This window comes from Ranitomeya variabilis, chromosome 2 (genome assembly GCF_051348905.1).
Source record: "Ranitomeya variabilis isolate aRanVar5 chromosome 2, aRanVar5.hap1, whole genome shotgun sequence".
Classification (NCBI taxonomy): domain Eukaryota; kingdom Metazoa; phylum Chordata; class Amphibia; order Anura; family Dendrobatidae; genus Ranitomeya; species Ranitomeya variabilis.
In genome coordinates this window covers 443084765-443110318 of record NC_135233.1, presented here as the reverse complement: position 1 = coordinate 443110318, position 25554 = coordinate 443084765, and the positions used below count along the sequence as shown (strand labels likewise).

General features: G+C 42.0%; 1 protein-coding gene across 1 annotated transcript in view; it reads left to right on the top strand.

The window, feature by feature from the left end:
* LOC143806510 (receptor-type tyrosine-protein phosphatase beta-like) overlaps window positions 1-25543 on the top strand; it is a 131420-nt gene extending 105877 nt beyond the window's left edge. The window contains exons 32-41 of the mRNA XM_077287126.1: window positions 399-586; window positions 1778-1859; window positions 2236-2323; window positions 6225-6315; window positions 7947-8020; window positions 8726-8860; window positions 17481-17600; window positions 17693-17853; window positions 20590-20725; window positions 21240-25543. Of these exons, the coding sequence (XP_077143241.1) occupies window positions 399-586; window positions 1778-1859; window positions 2236-2323; window positions 6225-6315; window positions 7947-8020; window positions 8726-8860; window positions 17481-17600; window positions 17693-17853; window positions 20590-20725; window positions 21240-21422 (1258 nt within the window). The 3' untranslated portion in view covers window positions 21423-25543. The remainder of the gene's footprint in view (window positions 1-398; window positions 587-1777; window positions 1860-2235; window positions 2324-6224; window positions 6316-7946; window positions 8021-8725; window positions 8861-17480; window positions 17601-17692; window positions 17854-20589; window positions 20726-21239) is intronic.
* Window positions 25544-25554: the final 11 nt, after the last annotated feature.

The following is a 25554-nucleotide window of genomic DNA, read 5'->3' as shown; positions in this document are numbered from 1 at the left end:
GAGTAGGAGTTGTAACGCCTCTCTAAGATGCTCTAAGCTGCCACCTGACGTGAGATGATCAACCCACCTTACCGCGGAAGCGGGCCTGAATTCAGGAAGACATCTAGAGCTTTTTATTCTAAATCTCCTAGCTCCAATAAAGTACTGATCTATTATTTTTAAAGATAACTCCATTTTGAAAGTGGAATATTTATATGGGACAAAAGTTCAGTTACACCAATATCCTGGTGACTGAGTCCGTCCCAAAGAATAGAAATATTTGGCACATTATGCTTGGGGTTGACCCCACTATGAAAGTTATATTGAGGCTTCATGTTACGCCAGAGAATATGAGCCTACTGGCTTTGTCACCCCTTTATCAAACTACACTAACTACTAATCCATCTTCTGATTTTCAGGGTTAGCATCGCCGGCTTTACTGATATCCGATACGACCCAAACACAGACACCATCAAAGAAGAACAATCTCTGGTTTCTTTCACAAACTACACTGATTCTATCTCCTTAATAATGACAACGACTACAACAACTACAACTCGTAATAATACATTATCAATAATTGGCTCCGTGGAGCGATCAAATGCGGGTAAATAACAGATATCATTATCTGTAATATATGTATATTATACAGTATACCTATATACATTCATTAAAGGGATGGTCGGAAACTAACATTTATTTTAATTCTAAATGTCTATTTAATGTTATAACCTAGTATACTTTAAAAAGTCCCTATCCTTCCATCACTACACTAACGGCTTTTTTATTTTTTTTACTTACTTTCTGTTTGATAACACTTCGTTTGTGAGCCCCCAGTGCATGCTGGGATTCTCACATTATTCATGAACAGGGGCAAAGGTTGCAGTGACTGCCAAAGCCTCTATTCCCACCATGAAACAAAGCATCAATTCATCAGTGACATTCATTTCAGGGACTGAGCTAGACTCTGCTCTACTTAGCATGCGTCAGTTGTCAATTGCGACATATGCGCAGTGCAAGCTCCCTTCTAATTGTGCAATAGTCTTCATGGTGCACAGTGACAGTGCACTCCCTGGCTGACTCTATATAGAAGTGACGAGCTGGCAATAGAGCGCACTGCCACTGCGTATTGTATGGAAAAAATCCAGCTAGCAGAGACCAGCAGTGTTGGGGCTGATCTCTGTTAACCAGGTTTTTCTCCTTACAATGTGCACTGACAGTGCGCTCTCTTGTCTGCTTGTCACTTAAAGATACCAGCATGCACTGGGGGCTCTCCAATGAGGCATCAGCATAGTGAGGGAACAATAGGAACTTTTTACTTAAAGTATATCAGAAAATAGATTAGATTATGACATTATATTGACATATTTAGGATTAAAAGACATTTTATACATACTGTAGTTTATTTCAAGTAAATAAAGCTAAATGTATCTCTTCCTGTTTTATTAGCTTTATTATGTAAAATAAGATCAGGAACTGTATGAAAGTTACTTACCAGTAGTCACAGGGTTGGAGGTGCTTGAATGGATAGTGACAAGGACCATATCCTAAACACACCCAATATGGCACTGTTGTCCATTTTGTGATTGATTGGGCAGTGCAAGCCATATAAGCAGAAACTACAAGTGAAAACAGAGATTTATATAAATTTAATATTTTCATAGCGTCAAGGAATTTGAGGAGTTTTGATAGAAACATGATGAATTTGCCCTTATTAAGTGACTTGTTAGTTCCATAAAGCCAGTATGTATAAACACATGTTCATTTTTAGCTTTTTCTCATACATTTTCTATTTCAGGAACTATAGCAGGAGCTGTAATAGGAAGTCTTGTTGGCCTCTCTGCACTCACTGGTATTGTAGTTTGGTTTTGGAGAAAAAGGTAAAACCAGACAAATTTTTTAAATAATATTTTGTAATATACAAAATTGCCGTGATCAAGGTACTGTACAGTAATCTCTGCAGGAAATGCTAATTGCTTCCCTAGGTAATAACAAGTTTGCTGAATGTTTCCAATAACAAAGAACAGAATTGTGAATGCAGCTCTGGAGTATGCATAGGAGTTGTTTAAGATAAATGATGCAATGTGTTTACATACTGAAAAATTGCATAGATGAAAATACTCTACAAAAACTGGACTTTCTCAAATTATTTTTAAGAGAATATTCATGAAATAATTACTATGTCTGTGGCTCAGAGGTACAGAGCACTAATACTTATACTGCAAAAATATAAATATATAATTTTTTTTTTTTTAGAAAACATGCTGCTAAGAATGAAAGTTATGAATCTATGTTTGAAAAACTGCAATCAAATAACAACAAAGGCTTCATTGTGGAGTTTGATGTATGTAATCAACGCAGGTTCTCTACATATATATTAAAGGGAATCTGTCAGCAGTTTTTCCAATCTGAAGACAGCAGGAAAAAGATGCTGAAACACAGAAAGCTGTGAAGGTTTTATCACTAAGAGTTTAACATTGCTGGACTAGTCCAGCAATGCTGCTTCCTATGATCAGCACCTCACCTTCTAAAGACAATGTACATACAGAGCCTGGTGTGGGCGGGGTTAGCTGTGGTGTGGGCGGGGTTAGCTTTCTCAGGTCTGCTTCATTCTAAATCTGAAAGCTCTGATTGTGTCAGAACGGATGCACCAAGTAAACTGATACTTTGTTATATTCAGCTTCTTTTTACCTACATGACGCTGCTCTCAGATGAGGTAGCAAAAACCTGCTGACAGATTCCCTTGAAGCTGAGGTTAGTTCCACATTTTTTCCACTCTCTTGACACGGCAATATTTTACCATAGATAAGTGTAAAACTGCTAACTAGTGTTGAGCATTCCGATACCGCAAGTATCGGGTATCGGCCGATATTTGCGGTATCGGAATTCCGATACCGAGATCCGATACTTTTGTTGTATCGAGAATCGGTATCGGGATCGATATAATGTGTAAAATAAAGAATTAAAATAAAAAATATTGATATACTCACCTCTCCGACGCAGCCTGCACTTTACCGAGGGAACCGGCAGCCTTCTTTGCTTAAAATGCGCGCGTTTACTGCCTTCCGTGACGTCACGGCTTCTGATTGGTCGCGTGCCGCCCATGTGACCGCGACGCGACCAATCACACAAGCCGTGACGTAATTTTCAGGTCCTGAATGCCTAATTCTAGGCATTCAGGACCTGAAAATTACGTCACGGCTTGTGTGATTGGTCGCGTCGCGGTCACATGGGCGGCACGCGACCAATCAGAAGCCGTGACGTCACGGAAGGCAGTAAACGCGCGCATTTTAAGCAAAAAAGGCTGCCGGTTCCCTCGGTAAGGCTGGTTTCACACTTGCGTTTTTATCTGCATGCGTTTTTTTAAAAACGCATGTGTGAAAAAACGCATGTAAACGCGGTAAAACGCATGCGTTTCTAGACGCATGCGTTTTCATAGAAAAACACAAGAAAACAAGAAAAAAACAAAAAACCCTAACCCTAACCCTACCCCTAACCCTACCCCTAACCCTAACCCTAACCTGAAATGCGTGGCACTGAAATACGTTTATATACGTATATACGTATATACATATATAAGTGCCACGATATTTCAGTGGCCACGTATATGAGTGCTACGTATTTAAGTGCCACGTATTTAAGTGCCACGTATTTAAGTGCCACGTGTATATAAGTGCCACGTATTTAAGTGCCACGTATATAAGTGCCACGTATTTAAGTGCCACGTATTTCACGTAAATGTCACGATATTTCAGTGCCACGTATTTCAGTGCCACGCATTTAAGTGTCACGTATTTACGTGCCACGATATTTCATTTCAGTGCCACGTATAACCACGTAGTTATAGTATTTACAGTATGTGGCACTTAAATACGTGGCACTGAAATACGTGGCACTGAAATATCGTGGCACTGAAATACGTGGCACTGAAATACGTGGCACTGAAATATCGCGGCACTGAAATACGTGGCACTGAAAGACGTGGCACTTAAATACGTGGCACTTAACTACGTGGCACTGAAATACGTGGCACTTAAATACGTGGCACTGAAATACGTGATACGTGGCACTGAAATACGTGATACGTGGCACTTAAATACGTGACACTGAAATACGTGATACGTGGCACTTAAATACGTTTAAATACATGGCACTATGACTGTCAGAAAATGTTCATTAAACGGTTAGGGGTGAGGTTAGGGGTAGAGTTAGGGTTAGGGTTTGGATCCCTTTATCACCTTGATGGTGGTGGGTGGCTTTTCAGTGTGTTTTCTGTTTTTTTTTTCTACAAAAACGCATGCGTTTTTAACGCAAACAAACTCATGTGCTTAAAAACGCATGCGTTTACATAGACAGCAATGCATTTTTTTGCCGCGAAAAAACGCATGCGTTTTTTCGCGGCAAAAAAAAGTGCAAAAAAATACTACAGGTTGCATTTTTGAAAATGAACGCATGCAGAAAAAAACGCATGCGTTTTCAATGTTAAATATAGGGAAAAATCGCATGCGTTTTTTGTGCAAAAAAACGCTGCGGACAAAAACGCAAGTGTGAAACCACCCTTAGGTGCAGGCTGCGTTCGAGGGTGAGTATATCAATATTTTTTATTTTAATTCTTTATTTTACACATTAATATGGATCCCAGGGCCTGAAGGAGAGTTTCCTCTCCTTCAGACCCTGGGAACCATCAGGGATACCGTCCGATACTTGAGTCCCATTGACTTGTATTGGTATCGGGTATCGGTATCGGATTAGATCCGATACTTTGCCGGTATCGGCCGATACTTTCCGATACCGATACTTTCAAGTATCGGACGGTATCGCTCAACACTACTGCTAACCCAACACTGCATTCCCAAGCCATCTGTATAGTGGTGTGAATATTATAACTCACAGATAACCCTATCCTCCTCATTACCTGAAACCTATGAAATCCTGCGCCAGTCTTATAAAGGTCTGTCTGCCTCACAACACCCTCGGAAAACAGCTTCAAGGAAAATGTACTACACTATAGCAGTCATCCATCTGAGTAATACATAAACATCTTAAATAATAATAATCTTTATTTTTGTATAGCGCTAACATATTCCGCAGCACTTTACAGTTTGCACACATTATCATCGCTGTCCCCGATGGAGCTCACAATCTAAATTCCCTATCAGTATGTTTTTGGAATGTGGGAGGAAACCGGAGAACCCGGAGGTAACACACACAAACACGGGGAGAACTGTTGTGATCCTAGTGGTAGAGGATCTCAAATATACAAACTAAGTCCGTAACACAAAATCTAGCTCCAAGGGAGGTGGTAACTAGGCTGACCGAATATCTGATCCTAGCACACAACTAACAGTAGCCAGGGAACGTACCTATGTTGATTCTAGACGTCTCGCACCAGCCGGAGAACTAACTAACCCTTTCAGAGAAAATAAGACCTCACTTGCCTCCAGAGAAGGGAACCCCAAAGGTATGATACAAGCCCCCAACAAATAATAACGGTGAGGTAAGAAGAAAAGACAAACGTAAGTATGAACTAGATTTAGCAAAGTGAGGCCCACTAATTAATAGCAGAAAATAGAAAGAGAACTTATTCGGTCAGCAAAAACCCTACCAAAATATCCACGCTGAATATCCAAGAACCCCCGCACCGACTAACGGTGCGGGGGGAGAATATCAGCCCCCTTGAGCTTCCAGCAAAAATCAGAATCAACTTATTACTAGCTGGAACAAAATATCAGTAATGCGAATAAACAAAAATAAGAAAGCAGGACTTAGCTTATTTTGCAAAAAGCAGGAGACAGGAGCCAAAGGACTTAGACTGGTTACATCGATTCCAGGCACCATACTGAGTTTCCAGGAAGTCTAAATAGGAACACCCAGGCCAAACGACCCAGGTGGGTAAAAACCTGGAGACAGACAATCCAAGTGTCATACCGCTAGAGAACACAAGAGGGAGCCAAGAAATACAATTCACAACAGAGAACATACAAACTCTTTGCAGATGTTGTCCTTGGCGGGATTTGAACCCAGGACTCCAGCTCTGCAAGGCTGCAGTGCTAACCACTGAGCCACCGTCTACATTCTGGCTTATGTAGGCGGTATCTAAATTGTCAGCTTTCCTCTGTTACATTCACATATCATTATGGGCTACTGTACAGGCATTTGCTAGAACTAATCCTTTTGCTGGTTTAAATTTTAGCTAATTTTAGATTTTATTTTTTTTAACATACAATTGGTGACTTATTTTTTAGAGACTGCAGTTTGTAGGTCTCTCACAACCAAGGTCTGTGGCTCTTCATCCCAGTAATGCAGAGAAGAACCATCAAGATGCAAGCTACCCATGTAAGTCATCACCATCATATTTACACATATATGGTAAAATTGCCTGATAGTCCCTACTAGTTCCTATTCAGCAATTAGTTTTTTAAACCCATAGAAACTATGATAATACGAATTGGTGCTGTAAGATAATCACAAGTTCTGCCCAGACAATCCAGATAACCTAAGGCCTAAAAAATTTTAAAAAAATATTGTCCTGCGGTTTACCACGACAGAGAGGAGCCAGAAGACTGCAACGTCTGATTTCTCCTACTCCTGCACTGATTAGAAGCACTTTACCTTCATATTAAACAGTGTAAATTTCTTTTGGCAGTGCAGTGGTTAAGTAAAGTGTTTAGGCTCTCAGCTCTGCACTGTTAGCCACTCCCATCTCCTATATAAACTGGGTCTTGGCTAACACTCCTTGTCAGAGATAGCTTATGCTGCATGACTGGAGGTTGTTGTTGGTGGTTATTAGAGAAGGCGGTTGATGGATTTATCTGTGACTGTTGCTAGGTTCTGAGTGTGTGATAATTCCCTTTCTTCTCCTTCTTTGGTTTTACCCCATCCTCCACTCCCCGATGCATTCCTCTGTTATATGTGTGAGTATATTTGTATGTTTGGCATTTTTCGTCTTCCCTGTTCATATTACTTTGTTAGTCTGGTTGGTGTACTATGGTACACTACCACTTCTTCCTTGCCTCGGTGGGAAGGAAGGGTACAAAATGGAGGGCGGATTCAAGAGATAAAGCAAGGTACGTGGACCCGGTGTCTTCACCATCAGAAGTAATCCAGGGAGCAGGGCGAGCTAGGGCATCCCTAGCATTAGGGACAGGGGAGGAGCCCCTGGTCCTGGGACACCAGACAACAGAGTAGAGTCGTGACAATAATAAATTAATCATAATTTGAAAAAAAGTCAAATTTATCAGGGATTTTCCAATTTTGGAAAACTCTTGTTTAAAAAAAAATAAAAAGTAAAATAATCGGGCTTTACTCCATCTGTAGTCTCTGTTGCTGCTCTTTGTTTCTATTATTGTCTGCAGAGTTGACATCATGTTGACAGCACTGCAGTCAATCAGTGAACCCAGCAGCTTTGAGCAGCTTGTGCTGTCATCATGGACAGAGCTGCTGAGCTCAATAATTGGCTGCAGTGCTGTCGAAGCAACTTTAGCACTGCAGCCAGTAACAGACAACGGGAGTAGCAGCGGAGACAGTGCTAGACCCGTAAAGGGAGGAGTAAAGAAATGTGTTTTTGTTTTTATTTAAACAAACTGAGACAGTGAAAAAAGTGGTTTCCCAAAACTGGAAAACCCTCTAAATCAAAGTTACAAAAATACACGGAACATATACACAGTATATTATATATACGGTACATCGTGTGCGATCAAAGCTGGTAACACCCAGTTGGCAAAGTATTCCAGGAAGAATAACACAGGACGAGCACATTGCAGAATTCTAAGGAGAGATGCTCCAGAATTGCTATTTCATGGAATATTTACTAAAGCGAATACTAATTGTATTACTAATATTATAATATGTTATACCTATTATTATTTTGCTGGTACTATTTTTCAGATTGATCAAATATTTTAATATTGGTGCTTTATTATTTTATTTATTATTCAGTCTTTTTATTTGTTATATTTTTATTTTAGATGATAAATCACGAGTAAAGTTCTCGACTCTTGAAAACTCCTCTTATGGTTATATTAATGCCAGTTATATTCCAGTGAGTCATTTTCTTATCATTTCTGTGAATGGATGTTGGAGGCCCTTTTAATATCTAGCACTTTAATAGATAATAGACTAGTTTCTATATATATATTAGCATGTTATACAGCGAGTAATGCAGGAGGCTATGATGGCAACTAATGATCACAGTCATAATTTAAAGGGGTTTTCCAGACTTGTCATGAAAGTCTGCAATCACTCTATGTGACTGTAGACTTGTGAATCCTCAGATCATGCACATCGTCAGCGGCGAGACCGAGCAGCTGTGTGAAAGCAAGTATGCGATATGCATACTCCCAGACACATATTGACTAGACGTGTGGTCACGCTTTCTTCGCTTGTATTGCACGTCTAGTCGGAATGTGGCTGGGAGTAGGCATATTGCACACTTGTGGTCACATGATCTCATGGTCTCGCCACCGACAGCGGAGAATCCTCATAGCGTCCAGTGTGTGCGATGTGAGGATTCAAAAGACTTTTGTGAAACAAACAAAAGCAAGTTGTAACAGAGATAACAGCGGGATGATCACTGAGATTCTGAGAAGGCAGCTCTGCAGTGCCCCAATTGAATGGCGTGACGGTGGCACCATCACCCCACCCGTTCCATCTTTGTCTGTGGGATTGCCAGAATATATCACTAAGGTGACCACTTGCTTTTATGAGAAGAACCCTTTAACATTTATCTACTTTGTTTCTTCTGTAGGGGCACAAATCGGACATATTATTTATTGCTGCCCAGCACCCATTGCCCGGGACCATCGATGACTTCTGGCACATGATTTGGGAGCAGCGCATTACTACTATTGTAATGCTGTCTCATAGCACAGAAAATTTCCAGGTACTGTAATATAGTCACTATAAATCTGTGAGGTTATATCTTTTGGCAATATTATTTTAGCGGCATGCTATATATAGAGTAAAGTTAGTAATGGAAGCCCAAAGGTGGCCACTGCAGCTCTTTAATTAGACTCCTTGAATACCATGGTTCACAGCTTGATTTTGCTCCTCCTGCACATTCACTGTCAATTGTGGCATTTCCTGTGCACCAGTGCATGAGCAGACACAGTATTGCATGTCAATGTATGCCCCTCCCAACACTAATGGTGAGAAAGCAGGCCCTAAATCCAATATTTCATAGCTCCATCCAGCCTGTGGAATGCAGCGCCCTATGCCTATGTGTGCAGCAGAAAGTCAATTGAGCAAGTTTTCCCATAGATTAACTTCAATGTGAAAATCGGGCAATCCAAGCCTGTGGCCATTGGTCCTAGACGTGTATTTAAAAATTGCAAATATTAGGGTATTTCCTCTGGCTACTGTGTCAAAGGCATACAAAGATTACCATACAATCATGGCCAAAAGTATTCACACCCCTGCAATTCTGTCAGATAATACTCAGTTTCTTCCTGAAAATGATTGCAAACACAAATTCTTTGGTATTATTATCTTCATTTAGTTTGTCTTAAATAAAAAAAAACACAAAAATAATTGTTCTAAAGCCAAATTGGATATAATTCCACACCAAACATAAAAAAGGGGGTGGACAAAAGTATTGGCACTGTTCGAAAACTCATGTGATGCTTCTCTAATTTGTGTAATTAGCAGCACCTGTAACTTACCTGTGGCACCTAACAGGTGTTGGCAATAACTGAATCACACTTGCAGCCAGTTGACATAGATTAAAGTTGACTCAACCTCTGTCCTGTGTCCTTGTGTACCACATTGAGCATGGAGAAATGAAAGAAAACCAAAGAACTGTCTGAGGACTTGAGAAACCAAATTGTGAGGAAGCATGAGCAATCTCAAGGCTATAAGTCCATCTCCAAAGACCTTAATGTTCCTGTGTCTACCGTGGGGAGTGTCATCAAGAAGTTTAAAGCCCATGGCACCGTGGCTAACCTCCCTAGATGTGGACAGAAAAGAAAAATTGACAAGAGATTTCAACGCAAGATTGTGCGGATGTTGGATAAAGAACCTCGACTAACATCCAAACATGTTCAAGCTGCCCTGCAGTCCGAGGGTACAACAGTGTCAACCCTTCCTATCTGTCGGCATCTGAATGAAAAGGGACTGTATGGTAGGAGACCCAGGAAGATCCCACTTCTTACCCCGAGACATGAAAAAGCCAGGCTGGAGTTAGCCAAAACTTACCTGAAAAAGCCTAAAACGTTTTGGAAGAATGTTCTCTGGTCAGATGAGACAAAAGTAGAGCTTTTTGGGCAAAGGCATCAACATAGAGTTTACAGGAGAAAAAAAGAGGCATTCAAAGAAAAGAACACGGTCCCTACAGTCAAACATGGTGGAGGTTCCCTGATGTTTTGGGGTTGCTTTGCTGCCTCTCGCACTGGACTGCTTGACCGTGTGCATGGCATTATGAAGTCTGAAGACTACCAACAAATTTTGCAGCATAATGTAGGGCCCGGTGTGAGAAAGCTGGGTCTCCCTCAGAGGTCATGGGTCTTCCAGCAGGACAATGACCCAAAACACACTTCAAAAAGCACTAGAGACTTCTAAGGTGGCCAGCAATGAGTGCAGACCTGAATCCCATAGAACACCTGTGGAGAGATCTAAAAATGGCAGTTTGGAGAAGGCACCCTTCAAATATCAGGGACCTGGAGCAGTTTGCCAAAGAAGAATGGTCTAAAATTCCAAGCAGAGCATTGTAAGAAACTCATTGATGGTTACCGGAAGAGGTTGGTCGCAGTTATTTTGGCTAAAGGTTGTGCAACCAAGTATTAGGCTGAGGGTGCCAATACTTTTGTCTGGCCCATTTTTGGAGTTTTGTGTGAAATGATCAATGTTTTGCTTTTTGCTTCATTCTCTTTTGTGGTTTTTCATTTAAGACAAATTAAATGAAGATAATAATACCAAAGAATTTGTGATTGCAATCATTTTCAGGAAGAAACTGAGTATTATCTGACAGAATTGCAGGGGTGTGAATACTTTTGGCCATGACTGTATATACGCCCAGTAAAAGGGATTCCTGCAAACATATACAACTGGGCAACAAAAATGGAGAGAGGAGGATGACATGGATCATTTTGATCAACAGACGGTGAAGTCATCAGCATGTGTGCATAATATAGCATTGGCAGCAAACATATAACAAATACTGCAGCTATAATATGCAAATAAGTAGCACTTAATAACTTCCAGCTAGTAGCGTGCCTTCAGTGTATGCATGAGGTTTCAGCAAAGGATCAAAACTCCCTGCTCCATCTGGGGGTGCAGGAAGGAGAGCAGTCCACTGTGGAGGTGGAGCGCCCCCACTGCCGCAGGGCCGAGGGGTACCCGGTACCGGGCCTCTGAGTCTCTGCTCTGGGGTTGTCACGGTGGCTAGGCCCCGGTCCGTGACCCTGCCGAGGGGCGCACAGTAAATAATAGATGTGGATAGTGCTGATGGTAGTGGTGGTGGTGGTGCGGTGCAGTAAATAACGAGGACACCAGGTTGCAGTCTCTTTACCTCTTTACTGAAGATCTCTGGGTCCTCAGTCCGGAATACGGTTCACCAGGCTGCGCAAGTCCGGCCGGTCCAATGGCACCTCCAGAGTTCTCTTTGCAGGTGGAAATCTGTGCCTTCCTGCTAGCGCTATGTGTTGTGGTCCTCCCCTGCTGTGCTTACGGGATAGTACCCCACAACTGTTGTGTCTGTTTCTGATGTTCCCTCACAACTCGTTCGGATGATGTTCTTCTCCCCCGTCCCTCCCTGATGTTCTGGTTAGGACGGCACCCGTATGACGAGTAGGCTCGGAGCTCTTCCGGGACCCTAGAGTCGCCCCTCTCCTAGTGCGCCCCCCATGTCTTCATAGGTGATGTATGTTAGACAGCCCGCCTTAGACTGACTGTCCTGCCGTGGTTTGAAGTATTGCTTGGAGCTAGATATATAAATACTTCCTCGGCGTTCCGGCCGCCGGTTGTGCGCCTCAGTAGGATGTTGCCTCAGTCTTACAGCACGACTCCTACTGGTATTTCTCCTTTTGCTTTGATCTCGTTTCTCACTCAGCACAATATATCTCGCTTCTGATCCTTTCTTAGGGCACCGCCGCTATGCTGAGCAGGCACGGTCCCGTGACATTCTTCCTTGTTGCCAGGCCTCTGTCAGGGTCCCAAACCTGACAGGGACCCTACCGAATCTTCCCCCACAACACCCTCTGCCACAAGGTGTTGCCTGGTTCCAACCCAGTCAGCTTTCTGACTAACTTCCTGCCTGACCCCCAGTTTACCCACTGTGGTGAGGAGTGGCCTAATAAATAGCACCCTTAGCTCCCCCTGGAGGCCCGACTGTGAAATGTATTGGTGTATGTGATACCTGGTCAGATGAACTCCTTCAGTGCCATCAGACGTACCATAGCCCCCCTTAGCGGCGGAGCCACAGTACTGCAACGACCAGGACTCTGGGGCGCTGCACTCCCCCCCGGTTAAATCCAGTACTCTGGGACTGGGAAGAAAACAACAATACAGGTTAGCAAAAAGACATACAATTTTGTTGAGTGCAATAACAATAAGTATACTTGAACAGAGCTTCCCTTTATGGGAGGTGAGGACACTTGAACGTTACAAAACATGGTTAAATATTATAGCAACATGCTATAGACAACTTTCTTTTACCCAACCGGGTATTCTACTTAGTGCAAAATTGTTGAACAATAATTTAACATTGCCTTTAAGGATGTACACTCTAAATCCACTAAAGACCTTCTAATAACACATTATAAGGCATTTAACTTCATACTCCTTCTTTAAATCTGCAGGACCGCCTGTCCTAGATGCTCCAGACCTACTGCCTCTCCTTTCATTACAGGACCGCCCCTTTCAGCCCGGGCCTCTGTCCTTCCACTGCTATACACAGTATAGAACATAACATTTACTTTCAGTTTGAAATTACTGAGCCATCTCTTTATGGCTCCTAAGAGGACTCACCACTAACCCCTACGGGTCCCCTTCTTGCCCTCATCCTTCTATCAACATTATTGAATCTTTCTTACAATTTAACTAGTTAGTTACATTTAACTCTTACATATCAGCATTATTACTTTCTCTTTTTCAGACATTATTGCCACCCAACTGTCTTAAGGCAATACGGTTCATCAGCGCAATACTTGAACATCCCCTTTAAGAGGGGATCAAGTCTCTATGAGGTAGCACATCTTCTCATGCTACCAGTTCGTACTCAGCAAAGGCTCCGGTATGGTATCTTCGCAAAGAGTCCTTCTTTAAATAAAACCAGTAGGGAGCACCTTTAAGAAGGTGCAAACTATTTATAAGCAGTTTGTATCATGCACTGTTCATGATCGCGGCAGTTCTTGATAACAAAGAGGAAAATAGAAAATAACCAAAAAGCAATAGGGATCCCGGGTCAACAAAGGGATCCCTTTAAGAGTTAACCCTGAACGGGTTTTAGCAAAATAACAGAGAACAGTAAACTATTTACATGTGCAGAATACTGAGACATTTACTCAAACCAATCAGGAGGCAGCACCGGCGGAGGCAATCCCTTTGGGTATTGCGAGCCGCCCGGTACTGCATAAGGGGGTCTGTCGTCCCATCTGGGGGTCTGTGTACCCACAGTCTTCAGTTCTGCAGCAGCACGGGCACCACCCATCAGAGAGGTGCCTCCTTGGCCACAAGGGTGGTGGAGGTGACAATGCTGCATGTCGTGGTCTTAACCATAGTGCACGTGGGGGTGTCCTCGGTGGTCCTGGCAAAGACCACGCCCTGACCACAAGGGGGCACCTTTGCTACAGGGGTCAGCTTCACTGGCACCCTATTCGGTGCTACCACAGGGTTCGGCCCCTTGCGGACGTTCAGGGCAAACCACCCTTTTTCCCCAAAGTGCCTGGTGTATGAAACTTCATCCCCCGGGTGGAGATCCCGGTCCGGGTGGCCCTCTCTGAGGTGCGACTCGACGTCTCTTCGGTTCACAAACACCTCCGCATACAGGCCCGGCTCTTTAATGAAGCCCCAGCCTCCGCGGAGCTTGAAGGTAGTGATGATGCCCTGCCTGCGCGGGGCCTGGCGAGCGGTGGGGTCTTTGCGGGCCCGGTCCTTGACCGCCAAGTCTTTCTGATGGTAGGCCTCCAGCCCGGCCTGGTACTCCTTTTCCTTCTCCTTCCACTGCTGTTCCAGCTGGGCCTGGTATTCCTCCCAGCTCAGGGCCTGCACCATCTCCCCTTCCCGTGTCTTCACCCCGGGGAACCCCATAAGGTTGGACCCTGGGTTCTCCCAGCGGCACACTGTGCGCTCTGCACAGACTTCACACAGCAGAGCAGTGGGTCGAAGTGGGGCTTTCATGCGGTGTTCCATACCCATGGGCTCTTCCCAGGGCAACAGGCGCTGAAGTCTATGGGTCCCAGGGAGAGGGGGTGCCGCAACGGGGCCTACTAGTAAGCCCTCGGCCGGCGGAACAGAGTCGGCGGACTCACCAGCCGATGCGGGCTCCTCCTCCGCGGCGGGTTCCTCTGGCGGTGTCGGCGAGGGTCTCAGCGGTTGCTCCGGGAACGGTGCAGGATCCGACACCTGAGGACCTTCTTCCGGCGCCACCTGGTGCGGAGCCTGGGCCTTCATGTTCAGCCAAAGGAGCTGGTCGATCAAGTCCTGTAAGAGATCGGTGTTGTCCGTGGAGAACTGGCTGCTGCGCTCATCCGGGTAGTTGGGGGAGAGTTCCGCTTCAACCCCACTTTCGGGTTCAGAGCTGCTGGCCATGGCGTCCTCCACGTGAGTCGCTTCCTGGTCTTTTTCCCGCTCTCTCCTTCGTGGGCGGTGTCGTCTCCTCGGTCTCCGCCCTCCATTGAGGGTCAGGAGGCGGATCTCCGCTGCTGACGGACACGTCCTCACAGTGCAGAAATATTTAGACTGGGCGGCCATTGTCCTTCGCGCTCTCCAGCTTGTCCACGCCCCTCTTCTTCTCCTGCACTCTCCTCAGCGCTATAATGGCGGCGGATTTTGGCGGCAAGTGGCAACACACAGTCTTTGCAATAAAGTACAGTCCAAGCACAGTAAATCACAGTTCCAAGGCACACATGACCTGATTCTTCAGGCTTAAGTAGATCCTGTTCGTGACGCCAAGTTGGAGCGCCCCCACTGCCGCAGGGCCCGGTAGCGGGCCTCTGAGTCTCTGCTCTGGGGTTGTCACGGTGGCTAGGCCCCGGTCCGTGACCCTGCCGAGGGGCGCACAGTAAATAATAGATATGGATAGTGCTGATGGTAGTGGTGGTGGTGGTGCGGTGCAGTAAATAACGAGGACACCAGGTTGCAGTCTCTTTACCTCTTTACTGAAGATCTCTGGGTCCTCAGTCCGGAATACGGTTTACCAGGCTGCGCAAGTCCGGCCGGTCCAATGGCACCTCCAGAGTTCTCTTTGCAGGTGGAAATCTGTGCCTTCCTGCTAGCGCTATGTGTTGTGGTCCTCCCCTGCTGTGCTTACGGGATAGTACCCCACAACTGTTGTGTCTGTTTCTGATGTTCCCTCACAACTCGTTCGGATGATGTTCTTCTCCCCCGTCCCTCCCTGATGTTCTGGTTAGGACGGCACCCGTATGACGAGTAGGCTCAGAGCTCTTCCGGGACCCTAGAGTCGCCCCTCTCCTAGTGCGCCCCCCATGTCTTCATAGGTGATGTATGTTAGACAGCCCGCCTTAGACTGACTGTCCTGCCGTGGTTTGAAGTATTGCTTGGAGCTAGATATATAAATACTTCCTCGGCGTTCCGGCCGCCGGTTGTGCGCCTCAGTAGGATATTGCCTCGGTCTTACAGCACGACTCCTACTGGTATTTCTCCTTTTGCTTTGATCTCGTTTCTCACTCAGCACAATATATCTCGCTTCTGATCCTTTCTTAGGGCACCGCCGCTATGCTGAGCAGGCACGGTCCCGTGACGTTCTTCCTTGTTGCCAGGCCTCTGTCAGGGTCCCAAACCTGACAGGGACCCTACCGAATCTTCCCCCACAACACCCTCTGCCACAAGGTGTTGCCTGGTTCCAACCCAGTCAGCTTTCTGACTAACTTCCTGCCTGACCCCCAGTTTACCCACTGTGGTGAGGAGTGGCCTAATAAATAGCACCCTTAGCTCCCCCTGGAGGCCCGACTGTGAAATGTATTGGTGTATTTGATACCTGGTCAGATGAACTCCTTCAGTGCCATCAGACGTACCATAGCCCCCCTTAGCGGCGGAGCCACAGTACTGCAACGACCAGGACTCTGGGGCGCTGCACTGGCAGTAGAAGGCACTGGACATTATGTACAGTACAGGTCGAGGTGGACTGCTGCTTCTTTTACTGGCCAAGTTGCAATCTCCCCAGCAAGTTTTTTTTTCTTCCAAAATAGTTGGAAAAACATAGTATATGATTAGCTTTAGAAGTATCTTTCTTTACCTTAATCACATTTTGTGTTGCTCAAATGCATGTAAAAATGAAAAGATGGAGAAAGATTTAATAAAAATGTCTAAAGCGGTCTACCTGGCTGCAAACAAACCCCATGCAGTCTGGTCCTGGGGTCGTAGTCCCTTTGGTCGATCCATTTTTTTTCTTTCTAATATACCAAATAAAAGTTGGAAGAAGTAGGAGACAAAAATTAGTTCTGCTGCAGCTAAAACAACTTTTACCCTGGAGACACATGCAGGAATAAGGCTACGTTCACACTAGCGTTGTGCGACGCAAGGGATACCCCAGCACCTTCCAGCATTATTCTCTCTGTGTCTGGCGATGTAGCCGTTCAGCTACTTCTTTGCACATTGCACTTTTTTATAGGTATTTTTCTGACCAATACAATTCTATTAGGGCTCCATATGTAATACAATAATTGTTTTAAGATCATAACAGTTGAGTTCTTTCCATTGTAAAACTGAGGATGAATAGAATATAGAACTCACTTATGCTCAGTGTTTTTTCTTTTCTTGTATGGTGTGTTTGGCATCTCGTCTTTATATTTGTTGTGTCAATAAAATTGAGTATTTAATTATTAGTTTTGTTTGGAGGACTTTTTTGATTGTCTATAGGTTCTCTTCACTTAATGAAATTGTTGCATCATATCAGTGCTTTGCAGTGCATCTCTGTGCGCCTTGCTAGAAATTTTAGAGACTGGGGTAAAACTTTTGGAGTAAGGTATGCCGCCAGTTTTAATGAATTTGTTGGGTAGGTATTGCCACCTCCCTCCCAATTACTCCCCGACTTTGCCCACTTTGGTGGAGCTGGCCAAAAGTCGCAATACTTTTCTCACAATTTCACTTTGTGCCAAATTTTTACCACTTTTCAATAGTGTTTTTACGCCAGTATTCTGGCATAATACAATGAATCAGGGCCATAGAACTACATAGTGGCTGTAGACACAAAACCACAGAATTTTTAAGACTACTTGGAAGGTTACTTAATTTTTAAGTTTTCATAATGAAATCACTTAAAAAATCTTTACAAATTTGGACACAGCCTTTAAGTTCACGGGACAAGATCTGACTTGTATATATTCTAGGAGCAAGGTGAGGAATATTGGCCGAAAACAGAAGTAAAAAAATGTGGTAACATCTTAGCAGCAACTGTTTCTGAAAGCAATAACGGTGGTTGGACTGTCAGAGACATTGTGGTATCAAATGTAAGTGTACAACATCTTCATATAGTGGTAGTGAGTATTACTAGATTGTATATTCGGTAATATAAAATATACTCTCCATTTTTTCATCTCAGGTTAAGAACAAAAAGTGTCATCAGACACGACAGTTCCATTTTACTGAATGGCATGAGAATGGTGAGATGGACAACAGAGAAGCGCTAATACATTTTGTGCGTGAAGTCCAGGAATACAAGAAGGAAAATTCTTCCAATTGTCCCACTCTGGTCCATTGCAGGTAGGAAGAATGAACAAGAAACATTTAATTTCTCTACTTCAATAAACATAGAGAAAAATTTTATCTACCATAAGTCGTCTTCAGACGTACTACAAGATAGTGCATTGAAACCTTTGTAAAGCGAAACATGAGAAGCCACAGAAATAAGAAGAGCAAATTGGTGCTATGTTTTTAGAACATCTGTGACTTAAAAAGGTTGTCTGGGCTTTCTGTATAAGTTATATTTGGACCGAAACTGCAGAATGCTGACCGTTTGTAATAAATTCACTGTCAGCATTCTGCATCTTTGCCTCGATACCAAATGTCGGTATGTGACCAACCTCACTCCTGATTCTGGAGGAGCTGGTCACACTCCAACTAGTGTTTTCCTATGTGGAGTCTAGTCGTAACATCACATCTGACACGACACCCAGTCTCTAGCAGGTCATCCTCCATCCACTCCTTTTCTACTGCTCAAGCACTGGAAGGGATTCCAGCCCTTGCATAGTAAGCCTTTTCTTTCTATTGCTGTCATTGCACTGGGTAAGGGGCTCCTATGAAAGTGATGTCATCCCTGACCAAGGCAAGGAGGGAAATTTCAAAATAAGTCACAAGGCTTGCTCTTATGCAGGGGATGCCAGCACTGAAACAGCATTTTAATGACCTCCGATAGGCCTTTTCCCATAACGAACTTTTCATGGTGTCCGTTAAGAGGCCTTAGGGTACTGTCACACAGTGCAATTTTGATCGCTACGACGGCACGATTCGTGACGTTCTAGCGATATCGTTACGATATCGTTGTGTCTGACACGCTACTGCGATCCGGATCCCCGCTGAGAATCGTACGTCGTAGCAGATCGTTTGAAACTTTCTTTCGTCGTCTAGTGTCCCGCTGTGGCGGCATGATTGCATCGTGTGACACAGGTTGTATACGATGTGCGCACAGTAACCAACGGCTTCTACATCGCAAATACGTCATGAAATTATCGCTCCAGCGCCGTGTATTGCAACGTGTGACCGCAGTCTACGACGCTGGAGCGATAATTATACGACGCTGCAACGTCACGAATCGTGCCGTCGTAGCGATCAAAATTGCACTGTGTGACAGTACCCTTAGGCTATGTGCACACGTTGCGGAATGGGGTGCAGAATTTTCTGCACAAAATCCGCATCTCCTGGCAGAATCCGCAGGTGCAGATTTGCTGTGGATTTTATGCGGATTTTATGCGGATTTTACCACTGCGGATTTCTATAATGGAAGGGAAGGGTGCAGAAACACTGTAGATCCGCACAAAAGAAGTGACATGCGCTTCTTTTAAATCCGCAGCGTTTCCGCGCGGATTTTTCGCACCATCTGCACAACTTTTTTTTTTTCACATTGAGTAACATTGTACTGTGAATCACAGTGCGGATCTGCAACGTTTCTGAGCGGAAAAACCCGCTGCGGATCCGCACTAAATCTGCATCGTGTGCACATAGCCTTATTCATCAGCTATGATCTTCATGTCACTGAGCAATAAGTGTATAACGCCCCCCTTTGGTGACATGATACCCTGTGGCATCATCCCTGACCGTTTTTTTAATCAATTGAGGCTGATTAACCCCGTAAAATATTGTTATATGTAGTAGTGCTCAAAAGTAACAAAGCATAAAAAAACTATATAAATCTAGTATTGCTAGAATTGTACTGACTCAAGGAACAAATCTGTCTTATCACTTTTACCACATGGTGAACCATGCAAAAAATATAACTGAAAACAATAACTGAATTGCTGGTTTTTGTTTATTTTGCCTCTAAAATATGAATAAAGCAATCAAAAAATGTTATATACACCAAAATGGAACAAAAAAATTTTCAATTCATCTTGCAAAAAAATAAGCCCTTATATGACTCTGTTCACAAAAAAAATCAAAAAAGTTACAGCTGTCAGAGTATGGTGCCGAAAATTTTTTTTTCAGTAAAAAAGCATTTTTAGTGTGTGATACTAGCAAAACATGAGAAAAAACTATAGAAATAAGGTATTGCTGTAATTGTACTGACCCAAATAATAAATTCGCCTTATCACTAGTACCACCTGAAAAAACACAGTCAAAATGTATTCATTTTGCCTCCAAAAAAATTGAAATAAGGCTTGGTTCACATTTATCCTGTGCTCTCCACTGATGTCGGGGTTTCCATGTAAATACCAAAAACCACGATTTAGCCAAAATTCTTGATTTAACCACACACTATAATCAGGCCGATGGAGAAAGTTTGGACTCTGTCTGGTCTCTGTTCAGGTGGTGTCATGTTATTTTAGGCATCTATTTAGCACACAAGTGTGGCCGACCACAGTTTTATGCACGCCTGAAAAGATGGATACCACCAAAACAGATGCCAAACGGAGTCCATAGTATCTCCATCTGTCTCATTATGGTGAGTCGTTCCGTTGGGGCTTTTATATGAATCGCGTTTTGGGGAATTTACATGGAAACCAAGACATCGGTGGAGAGCACAGGATAAATGTGAACCAAGCCTTATTCTGATTTTTTTGAGGCAAAATTAATAAATTTTTACTATGTTTTTTCATGTGGTACTAGTGATAAGGTGGCTTTATTCTTTCAATACACCTTGGGAGAATCTGCACATTGTGCCCTGCGATGCAAAAGGCACATAATGAGCTAATACAATAAAAGAGAATAATCTCTAAGATAAGATTTATTCATGTGACACATCTATGCATTGCCTTGAGTTATATGATTATGACTTCCCTTTAGGACCGGCACTGTGAGATCTGGCATCTTTATAGCTCTTTATTGTATTATTAATCAGCAAGCATGCGGGAACAAAGTAGATGTTTATGGAACAGTCCAGAAAATGCACTTACACCGGCCCTTAATGGTGGAAACGGAGGTATGTTTTAATGTTATTTCTACTACTTGTATATAGAAGGCAAGTTAAAGCCTCTTGGTTAAAAAAAAATAGAAAGCAAAAAGCAAGGTTGGTCAGTACGTAAAATATGAAAACTTTTTTAATATATTTCCCTTGCTGAGATATCAACACTTGCGAATACAGATACTTAAAAGGTTCTAATCTCTCCCCTCCCCCAAAAGAAAAAAAGGTTTTCATGGCAAGAGAAGCAGAAATGGTGCAGAAATTTTAGTCGATGTGTGCACGTACCCTAAATCTCTCTGCTAATGTTACATTGTTACTCCAGACTGTGTACAATTTTAGTGATTTCTCAGCGGAGAGCAGGACGTAACAGTTCACAGCCTCAAAGTGTCACCTGAAAAAGGTGTGTGATCTGGTCTCGGTACGATAGAAAGTTGTAGGGCTTTTCAGCTATACAGTGATTGAGCTTTTATTATAGTAAACATGAAAATCACTTTAAGTTTTGTTCTAATGGCCTGTAATTATATGTACCTAGGACCAATATATATTCCTGCACCACTGCGCTTTAGATGTGGTCAAAGGCAAGAAAAATGTGAATGCTGAAGAAAAGCGCCAGGAAAACACTGAGGAAAGAGTCTATGAACTAATACCCAACACTTTCTCTAAAGTACAAACTCAGCAGTCTGAAGAAGCGTATGAACAGACATTACAAATCTGAGAATTGTTGTCGGTCCGGTCATCTAATCATCATATTTATAGTTTTTTATTTTATATGTTAATATATATATATATTAGTGATGATCGAGTATACTCGTTACTCGAGATTTCCCGAGCACGCTCCGGTGGTGTCTGAGTATTTGGGCGTGCTCGGAGATTTAGTTTATGTCGGCGCAGGTGCTTGATTTGCGGCTGCTAGACAGCTTGAATACATGTGGGGTTTGCCTGTTTATTAGGGGTATTCCTATGGACACATTAAGCCAATAAATGTAAATTAGAATATTCACATTCGCTATATATATAAACCCCAAGAAACTAATTATGTTTTGTTCTGACGCTCAGCATAAAATTACCGTATGTGTCTCCTATTTTAGCCTCAGTGCATCTTCCTGCACTGCTGCACGCTAGATATAATCAGAGGCGAAAACAACGTGAATACTCAAGGTCGGAACATCACTTGGGAGAAATGTGAGGACATTACATCCAATACAGGTTACAATTTACAAACTAGGAGTGAATCACCCTATGAACAGCCAATAACTCTGAGAATCGCTACGTTGAGTAAAATTATAATCATATTGGATTGAAAAAAAAGTCACTGGCCTCAGATGTCACATGGCATACGTGAAGATGTCATCTCTGATCCATGATTTGCTGTAGCAGCCATATAAATGGTGGAAACCACAAGGTCTCAATAATGGTGGTGCAGTAGCAGTAGGGAACTGAAGAGGTAAGAAATGGTTATTTATTTCACAGCATTCCCTGCCGTAGTCCCACTGTTGAAACATTCTGGAAAATCCTTTCGAAATTAATTTTGCCTCTTAACAGAACAGCATACTTAGGACCAAAATTTTGATTAACTTCTTAATATATCTTTAAAAGTGGTTGTGGCTCAGTTTTACTGAATAAGAGCTTCAAATCTGTTGCAAATAACATAAAAGTTGAGAATTTTACTAAGGACTGATCAATTTTAGCAGAGAAAGAAGCAATTTTGTTTTGATAAGATATAATACACAGTTGCTTATTTTCATGTGTACTATTGATTTATCAAATAAAAATTAAGGCAGCGGTTACTCTACGATTTCTTTTTTCATTCCAGATCTTAATTAAGTTATGATTTAAAAATGATAGTTAACAGTTAATAGATATTTAAAGCCCCAAATTTCATTTTGTTTTAGTGTCAATGTATTTTTCAGGCTATAACTTTATTTGTTGTCTATATGGTTAATTAGACAGCTTGCTTTTTTATGGGACAAGCTGTAGATTTTTTTTTTCACTCCATTTTTTTTGTAAATTTATGTTAGTATTTAATTTTTTTTGTTTCTCATTGTTAACTATAAATTATATTTTTCTCAAGATTTCACAATACAAGCTGGGATCCAAGAAGTATCAGATTCTCCTTGCGGAGAGTGACATGATAAGCATGTTGAGGTGAGGAGACTTAAAGCCGCAATGCTCCTCTGGGAAATATGCAAATTGTCTCTTCAAGCTGCAAACTTTATTCAATAGATTTCTTAATCCCGTTGATGCTGGTGTACTTATTGTGAAAATCCATGTTAGAATGGATGTTTAATCCTATTGGAAAGTTCAATGTGAACTTGTGAATTGATTCATGCTGTCGAAATCATTACTGCAGCCATGAATGGTTTACACTGAAATTAACTTAAATAAAATAATAAATAATACAAATAAATATAAATAATAATAAAGTTTGAACTGTTTGCAAAGAAAACTTCGTTTGAAAAACTGGCCGGGGATTATAAGTCTCAGATGACTATCCCAAAAGGCTGGGCTTCAGTGGTTCCTCCTTGCCCCACTCCCCTAGACTGACAGCTCTGTCTTTATATACATACTTAGGGCTCATTTACATAAGCGTATATTCAGTCCATGTGCTCTATGTATGCAAAATGGGTAGTACACTGCATTACTTTGATCCGTATTCAGATATGTGTTACCATCCATATGTCCAGCATTTTTCACAGATCTTTTACATTGTATTGTGAGATCTAATGACAGATCATCATTAATAGATGTGATATTTATTTATTACAATAGTTATAATGAGTGCAGAATTACCTTATATGTACATATGTTAACGATTTAACGAGTTTTAATCAATAAAATGGTGTATTTAAAAGTTATGTGTTTATTGCATTCTATTATTACAGTTATTTTTTATTATTACTTGAATTATTTGAATTATTTTATTAGTTAATTTTGAGTCATATTAGCGGACTTTCCAATACTATAACATTCTGTCATACACACAGGAGTATATGATGAAATGATCAAATATCTGTTAATACGCTTGAAGAAGCGATATCACAGGACAGGACTGAGATTTTTTTTTATTTAGGACTCTTGAATAAAGCTTTCCTTTGTATGAAGCCTCGTTCACACAGTTATAGTAATGGAACTGTAATAGGACATCAATCGGGATGCATGGAGCCGCTAACGTACCAACTATGATTTCATATAGAGGCATATTAAAGTATTTTCCTTTTGATTTCCATACATAAATAAACAGAAAAAACAAAATAGGACTGACTCGAGATATTGGTCTTAGATGGGTAAGAATATTTACTAAGACATGAATCAATCACTCAAATGCTAGTATTAAACAGAATAAAATAGATGCCAAAATCTCAGAACCACAGACACCCGGCACCCCCAGAAGCAGCTGGATCTAAGCACATGGAACAGAGTCGCACTGCACAGCTCTATTCAAAGTGTAGAAGAAGCTAAATGCAAAACGCGCGTTGAGGTGCTTCCTTTTTATATCACCTTGGGTTTTGTCCTTTTATTATTCCATCTCATTATCTATGGTTGTACTTGGTTATTTGTATTCCTTATACCCTGTACGATATCTTGCTTGCACATTTTACTCAGTCACTTGGCCTTTCTAGATATATTTTACTATATGTAATACTGTAATTGGCCAGTTGACCTTTTTTACTAGCCCATTATTGCTTATGGGTGCAATCATTAATTCTAGTTTTATGCTCATTTGGCCGTCTGTGATATGATATACTGTAGTTATCCATTACTGTCCATGTGATTGTTCACATGACTACTATGGCCATTTCCTGATGTAATGTAACTGTATATAGCCTCTTGCTTGATACGTGACTGTTCACATGATAATTTTTAGCTGTGACGGACAACTCTTTGTTATCATCATTTAGGTTTGTCATTTGCTCTTGGGCTCCCTGAGTGCTGTAGATATCTGTGTTACATCCTCCTTTTATGTCTTTTAATTATGTCTTTTCTTGTCTAAATGAATAAAAGTTTTGATTTATTGGGCTCTTGCACTCCTCTTTTTGTAGGTTTTATATGGATAGATCTTCCTATTTGAAGCTACTTAGGTATACAGCTCCAATTGTCACAAATTGCATAACTAGTGTAAAGTAATTATTCTCTCCTCGATTTCTTTAAAGGTGGTATCTGGTATATTGGTTTTTTTTTTTAGATTCTTTTTATTTTTGTGTAGGGGGGTTCTTCTTTTACCTATATTGTTTTTCTATATTAAATGAAAAAAGTCATAAGGAAAAAAATTAAAAAAATAGGTCTGACTGGGGGAAAAAGGTGAATTGTATTATATAGGGCGGTTTAGAGAAAATATACTTTACAGGGAATCTGTCACCATTTTGAGCTTTCTGAGTTATTAATATGGGCATATACAGTGGGGAAAAAAGTATTTAGTCAGCCACCAATTGAGCAATTTCTCCCACTTAAAAAGATGAGAGCGGCCTGTAATTGACATCATAAGTAGACCACACCCATGAGAGACAAAATGAGAAAACTAATCCAGAAAATCACCTTGTCCGATTTGGTAAGATTTATTTTGCAAATTGTGGTGGAAAATAAGTATTTTGTCACCTAAGAACATGCGAGATTTCTGTCTCTCACAGACCTGTAACTTTTTCTTTAAGAGGCTCCTCTGTCCTCCACTCATTATCTGTAGTAATGGCTCCTGTTTGACCTTGTTATCAGTGTAAAAGACACCTGTCCACAACCTCAAACAGTCACACTCCAAACTCCACTATGGTGAAGACCAAAGAGCTGTCGGAGGACACCAGAAACAATTGTAGCCCTGCACCAGGCTGGGAAGACTGAATCTGCAAGAGGCAATC